Genomic DNA, 15607 nt, shown 5'->3' on the forward strand with positions numbered 1-15607 from the left:
ATCAGTCAATATGCACAATCTCTGCGGAATTAAGTCATCTGAATAATTCCACATTAAATAGAACTATAATTAATGAAGAGGTTGCGGCTGGCAAATAACTTTGCATTTCAGTGTTCATCTACAAATTCAGTGTCTACTTCCCTTGAGTAAATTGCCTACGTTACATTAAAAAAACAAGGATGATGGGGAACAGGGAATAAGAAATCCATGGCAACTATACAGAACATAGATGAGAGAATGATTGGGGTGGAAGAGTGTACGTAAATATGAAGGAGGTCTTTGAGGTCTTATGGGAGCCAAAATTAGATATTTGTAGGCCGGGCTTGTATGCAGAATACAGGAGAGGCTAGAAATGAATCGGGCATAGCACAGGGAAAAATGTAAGTAACTGAAACAGTGATGAGTGCTAGGGGTTTTACAGCCAGAAAGTTCTAGTTTGCAAGTGAAAAGAGTAGTGACAAGGTGCAAGAGCTGAAGGAGTAGAACAGCAGTGCTAGGAGAGAAGAAAGTTTTGGTAGATTACGACTCAATCACAAAAGGCTTAACGGTGTTATCAAGGAAGAGAGGAGAGAACACAACACGTAACAATGAGGCATTTTTTTCTTGCTTACACATAGACATGGGAAGATGAAGCCAAGGTGAACAGCAAAAAGGAGTAGACGTATGGTACAAATAACTTGTCAAAAGAGGCAGATGTAATGTTGGTAGGGTGGATCAGGGAATCTGTACAGAGATGCCAAGACAGGGAGTTTTTGGGTAACATTACCAGCATGTCAAGAAAGGAAAGGACACTAGGTAAGCTGGGCTGAGTTGCAGATTTCAGTTCTAAGGGTAGTTTTACTCAAGATAATGCTTTGAGAACATGAAACAAGATTAAATTTTATTTATAAGGTAGCACATATAAAAGAGTTTATAATGCACAATAACCAAAGATGAACATTTTTAAAATAAGTGACATTAATAACGAAATCTGTAACCTAGAACCTTAAATTATACAACTAGGAACAGCAAGGTCTCCGAGAAACAGTTACAGACCACTCAGCATAGCAATTCTCTGCACATAAATAAAAACTGTGTTGCCCTGCTCATCAGTGAATTAGTCCTGTAGATCTTTACTGACTTATGAAGTGTTCGCTCGTGAGCTGCATGAGGCAGGCCAAATGCTACAGATTTTAATGAAGTGTATAATACTGCACATCCGGAGGTATGCAAGCCTTTTCACTGCTGCTGTCAGTGGTTGATCTTGCGATCCCGCGCACACTCACTCTTGTGCCCCCACACACACACACACACACACACACACACACACACACACACACACACACACACACACATGCACTTGCACATTGGTACAAAACCATTGTTAGCCACTATCTGTGCCAGATGCCAGGTAGAGTTACAGTGAGAAGCTTGTTTACATAAACAAAACATGCACATATTTGTCATCTTAACACATGATTGCAACAAAGCTTTCTCTACATTTGCAGCTCTTTTCTATAATGCATCTTTAGATGACGTTTATAAAACTGCTGCTTGGGTGCCCCTGAACACTTTTGCCAAACATTACAAATTGAATGTGGCGTCTACCATGGTTATTAACAAAATATTCCCAACCATAGTCGCCCAAAAACTTTTGTGGACTCTGTGGCAGACTCTTTGGCAAACATTCCTGCAGCCATAATGCTATGTTAACAAATATAAAAGGCAAGGGTACTCTCCATACAGCTGGATGCACAGGTAGAGAATAAACTGTACTCTATCTCACCTTCTGCCCCCTCCCTTCTAACTTCTCACTCGTAAACATCTAGAATCTCTCTACAAACAGTGCCTCATGGGAGTTGTGGACACAATTCTGTAGCCTGGAAAGTTGTATGTGCTGAACATTCTTAACATCTGGAGTATTGGTCCCAATTCCTGTAGCGGGAACTCTAGTTTACAGATCCAGTGTTATGGTGAGTACCTCTAACTGTCATTTTTATTTAAGCAACAATCAAACACAAGAGTGTGTGGTACACTGGGATTTACTCTTGATTGGCAAGATTTGATCCAGAGGGGCAAAGTCCAAAGAACCAAAAGCTTTTGCAAGGAGACTGCAAATCCCACATTGGCACCCCTACTGTACTCAGCCATGGATGTCTGCAGTGCGACTTTGATCTTTGACTTTACTTTATTGTAGCAGTAGATGGTGCTGGCTTAGAGTTGTTTTGCAGTCTGTCTCTCCAGTCACACCCAGTCTCTTCAGCTTTCATACATACATTTAACTGTTGAACTCTCAGTTTAAATACATCAAAAACGCCTTCACTAAACTACACTCGGAGATGCAGTTGGAGGAGAAACTGATGGTCATAGAATCGATCACCTGACTGCAACCTCCCGTTATATCTCTAATGCATCCTTGACGTAAGCAAAAAAAAAAAAAAATCAATAAGCTGAAACTGAAAGTTCTGAAAGACTTTCTCCTTTCTACTTGTCTTATTGGAGCTGTCTTGACTATCGGGAACATTGCAGGCAGTAAAACACATCCTCTAAAGCAGACAGATCTTTTACCCAGCAGCTATAACTCGTTTGATCCCACTGATGCTAAGCATCATGTCAATTCTAATCCTACTCTTTCTGATAAGGATGGGAAAATTAATGCTAGGTATGGGGAAGAATGATACTTCTGCAACTTCTATTTTCAGAATTTTGACTTGTCAGGCTCATGTGTTTAATTTGTTATGCAGATTGTGAAAGTATGAGGAATGTTTTATTTGCAGTTTCTTCTTGTGAGGAAAAATTTGCTTTAAATAACTTAAGTTTCTTCTATTGCTCTGGTCACTGCGCATCGTGTGCGTGTATGACTGATACTACTTACAGGGCTGTGGCAGCTGGTCCTGTTTTGAGGAAGCTTGCATGACTGCATAAGAACCTCTCCGATGAGGAAAAGTTAACGTTTGGCCCCTCTGCTACTGAGGTGATCAAAAAGAGTGATGAAAGAGCCAACCTGAACCAGGGAATCTGTCAAGATTTTTCTTCCCACTTTTCCAAGGGATTTTCTATTTCTTATCCAGTTTTGGCAAAATGCAGAATAAACAGGCTGAACAAAATACAGGTAAACAGATGTGTACGGAGAAGTTTTGAACCTCCCAAAACCAAGGACTGTCCAAGTCTGACTATGAGACCTTGTGACCCCCTCCCACCCTGGCCCATTTTTTTTTCTTCCAGAAAGGCTGAATCTCCCATTTTTTCTCTTTGGCAAAAGATAATGGGTTCTGAAAATCCTTCATCCTTCATGAACGTTACAGATGACAATGGGAGGAAATTCTTCCTGTCCAGGGGGTCATTCCTTATCCTTCAGATCAGACTTTTTTCTTTCCACCTGTTCTTTTATCACATGATTTTCAGGGAGCACTAGATCAATTCCCCCTTCCCAGGTGAGAAAGGGGGTTTAATTCAAAGAATGTTCCTAGTGCCAAAGAAAGAATCTTTGGAGACTAGTTCTGGATCTTTGTTCCCTAAGTCTGTTTGTGGTAGTGCCCGAATTCAAAATGTAATCTCTTCTTCCTCATTCAAGTTTCCTGGTAACCTAGACTTAAGATGCTTATCTCATTCCTATTCATCCAGATTTCAGACATTTCTTAATGTGAGCCAGACACACAAAATCTTATCAGTTCTCTGTCTTACCCGTTGTAAACACTGTTGGTGCAAAGGATAGTCCTCAAAATGTTTAGCTCTAGTTACAGCTCAATGGAGGCTACAGGGTGTCCACAATCCTGTATTTAGATGACTTGCTTATCTTTGCAGTGTCAGTGTCTGGAATCCATCTCTCTCTTTTGTGAGGGCTCTTAAAGCTGGAATTCCAGTAGATCATTCAATAGTCTTTCTTGACTCCTTCACACAGGATTGTGTTACTGGCATGTCAAGTAGATACCTTAGTTCAGATTTTTTCTTCCACGGGAAAGCTTAGATCTTTATCTAGATCTCTTTCTAGGATTTTCCACTCTGACTTTAGTCACTGTGAGGGAATACCTCAGGATTTTGCTGAGGAGTATCATGAGACTCCATATGAAAAAGGTACAGTGGTATCTGAAATCTCCTTGTTCCGGCATCAACTCCCTTTATCTTTTCAAATCCCAGTGGTGTGGGTTTGTCAGAAGAGAAGTAATTTGGTGGTGCGGGTTTGTCAGAGAAGTAATTTGGTGGAGACAACAATTGTCCTTAATTTCAGGTCTCCCCTTCTCTCTCCATGTTCCAAAACAGTCACCATGGACGCCTCATACTTTGCTTAGTTAGCAGTTTCATGAGGGATAAAAGTACAGGGGATGTGGGACACAAAGGACAGATGCAAGTACATAAATGTCCAGGAGATGCTTGCCTTGATCAAGGCACTCTGTTGTCTGAACCATCTTTGGTCCCTGGGACCCCTTAATTTGTTTACAGATAATACCAAAGTTGTGTGTTTCTTGAACTAGCAAAGAGGAACCAGGTCATACCCCCTTTGCAAACTAGCCTGGTTAGCTTGAGTTCCAGTTTCACGGCATATTCTAAGCATATAGCTAAAGCTACTGCAGCAGTGATCAGTGTGATGAACACAGTACAGTTGTATAAGTAACCTTACAATAATGGTAGATATTCGCATGATCACTGCTGAAGTAACCACCGCCACCCCCACCCCCATCCTTGTTTTTTTGTGGGTTTTTTATGCCAGGGTATTGACATGTATTTATTTATTTTTTGTTCCTGGCTGTGTCATTTCAGGGCTCAGCCTCCCTGTCGCATCAGGAAAGCTCATATGGGCTTCGGGCCCAAGCTTGCCTTTTAGTCAGCACAGCTCGAGCTGCCTGACAGTTTGGACATGTGGAACGTCCCCTGAAGCTTTGGAAGGTGGTTAGCTGTTGTATCCTAAGACTACTGCAGCAGTGATCATTTGAACATCTAGTGTTATGGTAAGTTTACTTACACAAATGTATCTTTACTGAATTTATCTGTACAACAAGAATTTCTGCCTTTCTGTTGCGCTTTGTATTTGCATGCTGTGATGTCTGCAGTTTCACTGAGGTCAGCAATTCTGATGGGGATTTTTTTCCCTTAATTTCATCCTTTTCTCATGATGGATTCATGGGCCTACTCCTTGTGAGATAGGGGAGTGATGTTGGACCCAGGGATAACATTTGAGTTCAGTGGACAACTTTGAAAGAGCAGCAGCATTGAAGAGATATAGATACACGTTAAAGCTAACATTGCATATATTAACAAAAGCAGGGAAATGCTTAGTAGTTGCCTGTAGCTCTAGGGAAATGCTTAGTAGTTGCCTGTCCTTTTTCCTTTTTTTGTTATTGCAGCTTCCTATTTTCCCCTCCTTTTATTTTTCCCCCCTTTAATTCTCCTTCCTTCTTTTTTTTATTTCCCCCAATTCCTTCCCATTTCAAAAAAAGGCTTTCCCATTATCCTTTTTCCTTTCCATTTAACTTTCTTCCCTTAAAATTCCTTTCTTTCATTCCCTTTCTTCCTTTTCCCCCCCCTTTCCCTTAATTTTTAAAAACCATAATTTTTTTCTCTTTTTTTTTTTTATTTTTTTTTAAAAATTTTTTCCAAAATTCCAATTTTTGGAAATTTTTCCCCAAAACCCCTGCATTTTTAAAAACTAAAAACCCGGGGCCAAAAACCCCCGAATTAAGGGAACTGCAACCTTTTTCCGAAGGAAGGTTTGCCAGGCCTCTTTTGTACAAAAACAAAACAAATTTTCCGTGGGTGGAAGCCCCTTTTTTCGGGGGGTGTCCCCTTCTTTGTGTTTCTTTAAAAATTCGTTTCTTTTGTTTGCTCCCTTTGTGCTTTTGTTGTTGGGGTGGCCGTGGTGTGGTTTTTTTTCTGCTTTCTGGTTTGTTGTGGGTTGTGGGTCCTTTTGTGTTTTGGGTTGGTTCCTGTTGTGGTGTGGGTTTGCTTTTTGTTTTTTGGGGCCGGGGGGGTGGGGTGTTTTTTCGGTTGTGGTCTCTGTGGGGTCTTGGTGGGGTTTCTCCTTGTGTTGTTGGGTGCTTGGTTCTGTTGGTTTTTCTGGTTTTTGCCTTTTTGTTGCCCCCCTCTTGTCTGTTTTCTTGGTTTGTTTTGTGTTTTTGGGGGGTGTCTCCCCGCCCTTGCCCGCCCCGGGGGGTTTTTTTCCCCTTTCCCCCTTCTTTTTTTTTTTTTTTATTATTTTTTTTTTTTTATTTTGTGTTGTGTGTGTTGTTGTGTGTGTGTGTGTGTGTATATTTTTATATTTTATATTTTATATATTATTGTGTATTTAGTTTTTTTTTTTTTTTTTTATTTTTTTATTTTGCTTCTTTCTTTTTTTTTTGTTTATTATTATTATTTTTTTCGGAAGGGGTTTATTATTATTTTTTTTATAAAAATTTTGGGTTTTATATTATATTTTATTATTATTTTTTTTTTGGGGGGTTTTTTTATATATTTTTTTGTATTTTTATGTGTTATTAAAAAATATATTTATATTTTATAAAGTAAACCCCCCCCCAAACCCCCCCCCCCCCCCCAAAAAAATAAAACAAACCCCCCCCCTTTCCCCCCCCTTTTTCCCCCCCTCCCCCCCCCCCCCCCTTTCCCCCCCTTCCTTTCCCCCCCCCATATAACCCCTCCCCCCCCCCTCTTTTTCCCCCCCCCCCCCCCCCCCCCCCCCCTCCCCCCCCCCCCCCCCCCCCCCCCCCCCCAAGCCCCCCCCCCCCTCCCCCCCCCCCCCTCCTTCCTTTTTCCCCCCCAAACCCCCCCCCCCCCCCTTTTTTCTTTCTTTTCCCTTTCCCCAAAAGGCCCCATATATATGGCCTTTCCTTTTTTTCCCCCCTTTTTGGGTAAAAAAAAAGGGGGTTTTGGGGGTTTTTCCCCCCGGGGGGGTTGTGGGGCCCCCCCTTCCCCTTTTTCCCCGGGGGGGTTTTTTGTTTTTTTTTTGGGGGGGGGGGGGGTGGGGGGGGGGGGGGTTGTGGGGGGGAGGGGGTTTGTTTTTTTGGGGGGGGGGGTTTTTTTTTGTGGGTTTTTTTTTTTTTTTTTTTTCCTTTTTTTTTTTTTTGGGGGTTTTTGGGGGTTTTTTATTTATGATTTTTTTAAAGAAGGTTTTTTTTGGGAAAATTTGGGGGGTATATGGGTATATATATGAGAAAAGGGAAATATTTTTATTTTTTTTGGGGAAAAATTTTTTTAAAAAATAAGGGAAAAAAAAGGAAAGAAAAAAAAAGAAAAGAAAAGGGAAAGGGAGAAGGGAAAAAATTTTTTTTTTTTTTTTGGGTTTTTTTTTTTTTAAAAAAAAGTTTTTTTTAAATTTTTTTTTTTTTGGGGTTTTTTTTTTTGTAAGAAAAAAAAAAAAAAAAATTTGAAAAAAAATTTTGTTATTTGGGTTTTTTTTTTTTTTTTTTTTTGGTTTTTTTCCCTTTCTTTGTTGGGTTTCCTCTTTTTTTTTTTAAAAGACCTCCTTTTGTAAAAAAATTTTCCTTTTTTGTCCAAAAAATTGCCCCCCTTCCCAAGGTTAAAAAAAAGTTCTTCTTTCCCCTCTTTTTGGTTTCCCCTTTTTTCTAAATCTCTTTCCTTTTTTTATTTCCTAAAATTGGTTTTCAAAAAATTAAAAAATTAAAAATGTATTGTTTTAATTTTGGGGGAAAAATTTCCTTAAATTATTTTTTAAGGTCCCCCTTAAAAAAATTTTTTCACCAAAGTGATTTAAAAAATCTGTTGTTCTGTATTATTTTTTCCATTTTTTTTCTGTCCCTTGTTCTGTCCCGATCGGGTGATTAGTGTTATATTTAAACATGTTGGCCTATAACAATTTTTTCCTATGGATGCTTCCAAACAGTTTCTTTCTACATAGTCTTATTCTGTTTGAATACCATCTACAGAGGGTCTCTGTACTACAACTTTGTTGTTTTAACTACACTTGGCTTCTTAAGAATCTCTTTGATAGTGTAATGGGGTCAGTAAGTTTTCTAGCACATGTCCTCAGGTAGATTTTCAGCTTTTCAGCAGTCTTTTCTGGTAGTTGTATGGAATGATCTTTTTGTCTCATTGTGGCAAATGTGTCAGGTATGATAGTATTGGACAGCACGTTCCTGGTGATGGATGTCTGCAGTGCTGACCCATTTCTTTTGGAATTCAGTCATTTAAAAAACATAACATTTGTATAATTTTAGAGTTTTTATTGCCTTATTACATTCTTGTGTTGCCTTGTTTCACATCTGCAAATCTTTCTGTCGTTTCATCTCACACAAAATTGCGTAACTAACTGAAGAATGCTCCTAAACATTTTGGATAGATAAACCAATACAGTAAAGTGTAAGAAAGAGAAAAAAATGTATTACGCACATTTATAATAACTTATCATTGTTCACCTTTTATTACAACAACACAATCCCCGGATTTACAAAGCCCTGTAGAATGTGCAGGATTAGTCTAAGAGCTAATTTCGGCAATATGGCTGACATGCGATCCAGGAACAAGCTCCCGGAATGTTTACGTGAACTCTTAGACTAATCCTGTACAGACAGGCTCCATAATAGCCACCATTACCCTCCATTTTATGGGTGAAAACCAATACAATTGGTATGTGATGAAGCTAACGGCTGTCTGTGCAGGATAGTCTGATCGGAAATGTCCTCTGTTAGTAACTGGTACATTTCTGCAGTCTAAACAGAGAGTATGACAGCTCAAATAAGGCTGCATATCATTGAGAGCATGCCAATGTCAAGTAAAGAGCCATTAGTGTGCAAACTATTAAAAACTTTTTTTTTTTTTTTTTAATTTTTTTTAACACAGTCTAGCCTGTATGAAAGCATAGTGCAGCGGCAGCTGTAAATGGGATCGGGGTGGGGGGATAATAAATAAGCATTACAACTAAAATCAGTATTCTACATGCAAGTCAGTGGCAATTTAGAACAACAGCCAGTGAGTAATAGTTTGCTAAGGAGGGAAACAGTGTGGGACATGTAACTATGCATTGAGCAATCCTATGCAAATGAGGAAAAGGATAGTGAATTCTAGATTTTCCCAGGGTGTGAGCAGGTCCCAGAGGTAAAAAGAGAGTATAAATAGCTGGGTGCAGACTAGGATATAGGTATTCATGGGTGTGTTTGTTAGGCATACTGTAAATGGTTGGAGACCTGTGGCTCGGGATTGCTCCTGAAAGCAACTAGGGTGGCTAAACCTGCCCTGGCACTCTTTACAAAGTGTAAGCGGGTGTGCTTACAGGAAGAAAAAGGAAGCTAAACCAGGAAAAAGCAGCTCTGTGCACATTTGAGCGCTCCGTCTGTGCGGCTCGCACACGGGCCTAAACAGGGAGGCAGTAGGAAGGTAATAAGGAAAACCCAAGCAGCTGACGGGTGAAATATCAGAATAATCAATTACACAGGCAGCAACCTTTACCACTATAAACCAATAAACACCTTTCCCCTTCCTTTTTCCCAAACTCTACCATTGGTGGCAATACGATGGAAATTTTACAAGAAATAAGCAAGTGAAAATAATGTACAGACCAGGGTAACCTACCAAGGCTACATGAGCTGGAGATAGTGGAGCTATAGGGTGGACAGGAACTCTACAACAAATTGTTGAGCTGTGCGGCCCGCCTGACACACAGAACCAGCAGGAACCCATCTGATGGATACCAAGGTATGTGTAGGCCTAAGAATACTAGCTACAGGTACCTTCCAAGGGCCAGCTGGGGGATATGATGGGGATTTCACAGGCATCAGCATCCAGGGTACTCCACCAGTTCCTGGATGCCATGTCAGCTTATGTTTGTGAGCACATATTTTTCCTCATCACCGTGGCGTGAGGCGCAACAGTAGCAGTATACATCCCTCTTCCACCAAATAGCAGAATACTCCTGAGGCAGTGGGTGCAATAGACTGCATGCACATATGCATTAAAAAGCACCACCAGAATAAGCGGCGAGGTCGGATCTACATCAACTGCAAGGGCTCCCCTCCTCCAACTGCCAGGTCATGTACTATATCCGAGGGCATAATAATGAATGTGTATGCTGGCTGCCCTGGAAGCTACCACTTCATTCCCAATATCTGGCATCTGACGAACGCTGTACCAGACATTTGCCAATTGGGGACACGTCCCACACTGTCACCTAGTGGGGATGCTGGATCTTACTGGAGCCATGGCTGATGATTGACGCCATCAGAAATGCACACACACCAAACAAGAACTCCATAATGGCACACGACTGCACAAACACAAAATCATAATAGAGCATGTGTTTGGGATGTTAACCAAATCCAGTCGTCACGTTCCGGGTGCCTGGACACATCTGGTGGACGACCTTGCAGTACTCGCCAGCTACATGTACCACCTGTCCTTGTATGTCATGCATGCTACAATATGGCCGCATGATCCTGTGGAAACAGCTGCAGCAGGGACAGCATGGGGCAGGGACAGGGACACAGCCCACCACCAGTGCCAAGGCCTGCACAGGTGCAGAGTGACTCTGAGGAGGAACAACCTGAGTCTGCCCCAGTAGGCAGAAGGAGGCGTACCCAGTATTTATTAAAAAGTTGAATCAACCTACCAGTTTTTTACGGTTTACTTAGTGGCTATTTAGCTTACCAGGCGTTCCCAGTATGCCCTGGCCTTGGCAAAGAGGCAACGCATAGCACATGCACTGACACAGCAGGGACCCAAGGAATGACGCCTCTCTCCGACTCCTGTGCTCAACCATGTATGAGGAGTGTACTATGTGCATCCGACTTGGGCAGCCCTGCAGCACCACCCTCAATACTGGGACACCCACAAGGTAAGTGACTCACACATGCCAGTTGGGGGGGGCACATACCCAACAATAGTCGCAGCCAGCAGGATAGGTGTAGACAAACGCAAACAAATGCTGTACTATGGCCTCAATGAGCCCCATGGGTAACCCCTACCCCAGACCTACACAGACAGACTACAGCAGGCCAGCCAGTTGGATGCAAGTTGTGAAGGCTAGGAAGTTAGAAACTAATATGTAGGTAGTGAAAGCTAAGATCTGTAGTACACTGGTATGCCTCTACATACCAGTACAGTCCTAGCAACTGTGTAAAAGTGTAAGTTGTGCCCCACCTATGTGCACTTGTAGTAACAGTCAGGTGTCTCCCCCCCACCCACCCCTGTGTAGAAAGTCAGGTGTCCCCCCACTGTGCAGAAATGTAGCGAGAGTCCATGCCAAATGACCGATGTATACCCAGACACAGCATGCTACCTGCCGATGTACAACACAAAGGTCAGCACCACAGTACAAACTACCTGGACATGATCCACACATGCAATATAGATGGCCATACTGGGCATGCTCACACACTTAAACACATGAAAGCCATGTCAGCAAACACCAGTGAACCAGACATATTTTGTAGTTGCAGTTCTTAGTGCAGACGCATGTTAGTATGCACCACTCCTGCCTTGCACACACAGTCGATAGGAATACAGACATATATGTAAGGACAACACACTATAATAAGCCAAAGGTAGACTGACATAGATGTGTTGAAGAGGGTGACCGTGACAAGGAGCCATCTGGGCCTGTCCCACCCAGCACACAGCCAAAGGGCCCCAAACACATGAGGTGCAAGAGTCACTCACTGCAGATACTAGCCACCAGCATCTGTCAGCATGATTGCGTGTTTCACGTGCCAGCTGTGCAACATGACTGTACAAGGAAGTAGTCCCCTAGTAGCTGTGTACACTTACCTGTGGCATATGACCCCGTGTTTGCCCGCATGTGGCATGTCAACCCTACATGAATGGGTTACGGCCCATACACACACCGGCCTCCCCATAGCAGTATCATGACAAGCCTGCTGAGGTCATCCAATGTGAAATACACCTTTGGGAGAGCTGCAGCTCAGTAATCCCCATGGCGCATCCCATAATTGCGTACTGCTGTACTGATAAACTAATTAGGTAGTAGTTCTAACCCCAGACCTGGCAACTGTGTGTGTGTGTTTGTGTGCGTGACTCTTGGTCTCTGACTGTGTAGAGAGAAATGCTTTTTAGGCGACTCACAACCTGTACAATACATATACTCCACTTTGGCAAGGCTGCTGATGTCACTCGCCTAAAAATACACCTCTGGGGAAGTCATAGCCCAGTAATCTCTGTAGAGGATATAAAAACTGTACACACCCCTGTTAAAATGCCAGGTTTTTGTGATATAAAAAAATGAACCCACAATAAATCTTTAAAGGTTGTGACCTATAACTTGTACAATTCAACTGAAAAACAAACCTGCTAGCGGAAAAATTAAAAAAATAAAAAACATTCTTAAACTAGTACTTTGGAGCACCTTTTGTTTTAATTGTAGCATTCAGTCTTCTTGGGTACACACCTGCCATCAATTAAAGAGACTGTGGTTAGCGCTAAATAAAGTTCAACTGTCATAGTAGGATTTTCCAGACATTTACCCAGTTGCCTGCTACAGCAAAAGCTATGGTTTGCAGAGAGCTTTCGAAGCATCAAAGGGATCTCATTGTTGAAAGGTATCTGTCAGGAGAAGGGTACAAAAAAATTTCCACAGAACTGGACGTCCCTCCTAAATTGATGAAAAGACCAAACTAAAACTGGTCAGGGAGGCAGCCAAGAGATCTACAGCAACACTGAGGGAGTTGCAGGAATTTCTGGCAAGTACTGGTTGTGTACTACATGTGACAACAATCTCCCATATTCTCCATATGTCTGGACTATGGGGTAGGGTTGCAAGACCGAAGCCTTTTCTTACACAGAAAAACATCCCAGGCCTGGCTAAAATTTGCAAAACAATACATCAAGACTCCGAAAAGCATGTGGGAAAATTTGTTATGATGAGACCAAGGTTGAACTTTTTGGCCACAATTCCAAAAGATACGTTTGGCTCAAAAACACTTTGCGTCTCCAAAAGAACACCATCCCCACAGTGAAGCATGGTGGTGGCAGTATCATACTTTGGGGTTGCTTTTTTCAGCTGGAACTGGGGCTTTAGTCAAGGTGGAGAGAATTATGAACAGCTCCAAGTACCAGTCACTTTTGGCCCAAAACCTTCAGACGTCTGCTAGAAAGCTGAAGATTAAGAGGAATTTCGCCTTTCAACATGACAATGACCCCAAGCATATATCTATATCAGCAAAAGAATGGCTTCACCAGAAGAAAATAAGTATTGGAATAGTCCAGCCAGATCACAGACCTAAATCCAATAGAAAATCTGTAGGGTGACCTGAAGAGGGCTGTGCACAAGAGATGCCCTCGCAATCTGACGGATTTGGAGTGCATTTGCAAGGAAGAGTGGGCAGATACTGCCAAGGCAAGATGTGCCATGCTGATAGACTCCTCCCCAAGAAGACTGAATGCTGTAATTAAAGGAAAAGGTGCTTCAACAGAGTATTAGTTTAAGGGTATGCATACTTATGCAACCAGCTTGTTGTAAGTTTTTTTATTTTTTATATTTTTCTCCTAATTGTACAGGTTATAGTTAACATTAAAGGTGGGAAAAGTTTTGAAATTATTTATTGTGGTCTCATTTTTATAAATCACTAAAACCTGGCATTTTAACAGGGGTGTGTGCACTTTTTATATCCACTGTACATAGGGTGTCCTGCACTGGACAGTTTCTGGCATGCTACGTGCATGTGGCTCTAGGGAAACATCAGCACTAGTTTTTTTAACTTGGATGAGCAGTGTCTCTCCACTGAGATCTCCCAGATTACCAACCTCCTTATTCTATTGTAGTCGGTCTAATAAGCTTGCATGAAAACCTTATTTCCACTACTTTATATCCCTTGTCTCTCCTCAAAGCTGGTGAATACAGCTGGAGTTTGGGTCACATCCACTGACTTGAAAGGTGAGAGCTAGTCTGATAAGACGCCTGCAGTATTAGCTGTATTGCATAAAACTGCTGGTGTATTTTCTAATATGTGTGTGTATACTTTTTCTCATCAAAGATACTGTACTTAAACTACCTCCACTTGGGATAGCTGCTTTACTCTTGGGATAGCTGGTTTAGTCTTACCTGCAGAAAGCAGTCTTCCTTTCCAGGACTGAACCACATGTTCTGATTTGGAGACTTTGATGTTAATTCCACCCATGTCACTATCTGCATTGAGTATCCCCAGTGTGTGCTAGTGATAGTACTTTAGTCTTTAGACAACAAAATGGCAAACCTCATTTCCTCAAAGTGGATAGTTTCCATGAAAATTGTAAAAACAGAATGCACTGTTGGCAGAATCTTTCACATATCTGGAATGTATTTGACTTGACAACAAAAATGTTGACACAACAATATAGGGATTTAGTGGCATGTAGCAGTGGTCCTAGAATACTTCAAGACATCTTGAAATATGCAGTTATATGGCTGCCTTAGGTCCAGAAAACATATGCAAGTAGTGCTGGCAATCCCAGTGGATGCAGGCATAATCCTTCCTCAGGTCAATACAACATATGAAGGCAAACCTCCATTACCACTTCTGACTGATGTACAAAGTCAGGGGATGAATCTACTTTTCAATGGCCAGGGTGGAATCTTCATTACTCCATCTTGAATATGAGGATTTTGGATAATGTCTTCTTTATAGCACCCTGATGTAGGCGTTATTGTTGAGACTGAAGAGTGTGAACCCTTGTAATTGAATCACACCCTCTTCTTTCCCTTATTTAAAAATAGAAGGTGTTGATGTGGACACAGTAGTGCAGAAGGGGCCGTATACAGGGACCTCCTGTCATATAAACTAGACAGTAGTCCCGCAGCAGTCAGTGAGTGTGTGTGTGTGTGTGTGTGTGTGTGTGTGTGTGTGTGTATGATGATGTTATTGTGTGCTGTATATATGTATGCACACGCCATATATGTACACACACACACCACTATATATATATATATATATATATATGTGTCTGTACACACACACTGCTCTATGTATATGTGTGTGTATGTGTGTGTGTGTGTATGTGTGTGTATGTGTGTGTGTGTGTGTGTGTGGCTATGTGTGTATGTATATATATATATATATATATATATATATATATATATATATATATATATAGATATATATATATATGTGTGTGTGTGTGTGTGTGTGTATATATATATATATATATATATATATATATATATATATATACACATATATATATATAATATAGATTTCTACTACCAAGACTTCTAAAAGCTAAGTACGTTGGGACTCTTTCTTGCCTCAGCCCCTGTCAGAAAAAGTAAATAATTGTTTAACTTGTGGAAACAAATACCTCATAAGTTTCCACTTACTGCCTTCCTTGCTTAGGCCCAGACCACCGTATCAGCTTGTTTAGCCTGTGCTTCCTTCAACCACGGACACTTAGGCGTCGGTCGGAGTTTCAGAGGAGTTTTGGTCCCCCTTTTGCTTACAAAATGCCGTCGAGACTCGACTTCCTTCTAAAAGGTAAGGAAAAGGACCGACACTGGGTCCCTGTTCGAACCACGGTTAAGTAACGCAGTGTCTCTGTTTGGGTGAAACAGTCCTCGGTTCTTCCTTGCCAAACTTCCTCCGACACCGAGGGCCCCACAGCATGGCTGAATCCTACGAAATTTCTCCTGCTGCAGCAGGCACCAGGATTTACAGTACTATTCCTTTAGACATATCTACTCCTGCAGTGGAGCTGCTAG

General features: G+C 41.5%; 1 protein-coding gene across 1 annotated transcript in view; it reads left to right on the forward strand.

Moving 5' to 3' along the window:
• Positions 1-15607, forward strand: part of ETHE1 (ETHE1 persulfide dioxygenase) — a 249102-nt gene that overhangs the window by 70705 nt on the left and 162790 nt on the right. The window contains exon 5 of the mRNA XM_044080537.1: positions 12440-12476. Coding sequence (XP_043936472.1) covers positions 12440-12476 — 37 coding nt within the window. The remainder of the gene's footprint in view (positions 1-12439; positions 12477-15607) is intronic.

Source organism: Protopterus annectens, chromosome 8.part0 (assembly GCF_019279795.1).
Source record: "Protopterus annectens isolate FY-2018-M chromosome 8.part0, PAN1.0, whole genome shotgun sequence".
NCBI classification, from domain to species: Eukaryota; Metazoa; Chordata; order Ceratodontiformes; family Protopteridae; genus Protopterus; species Protopterus annectens.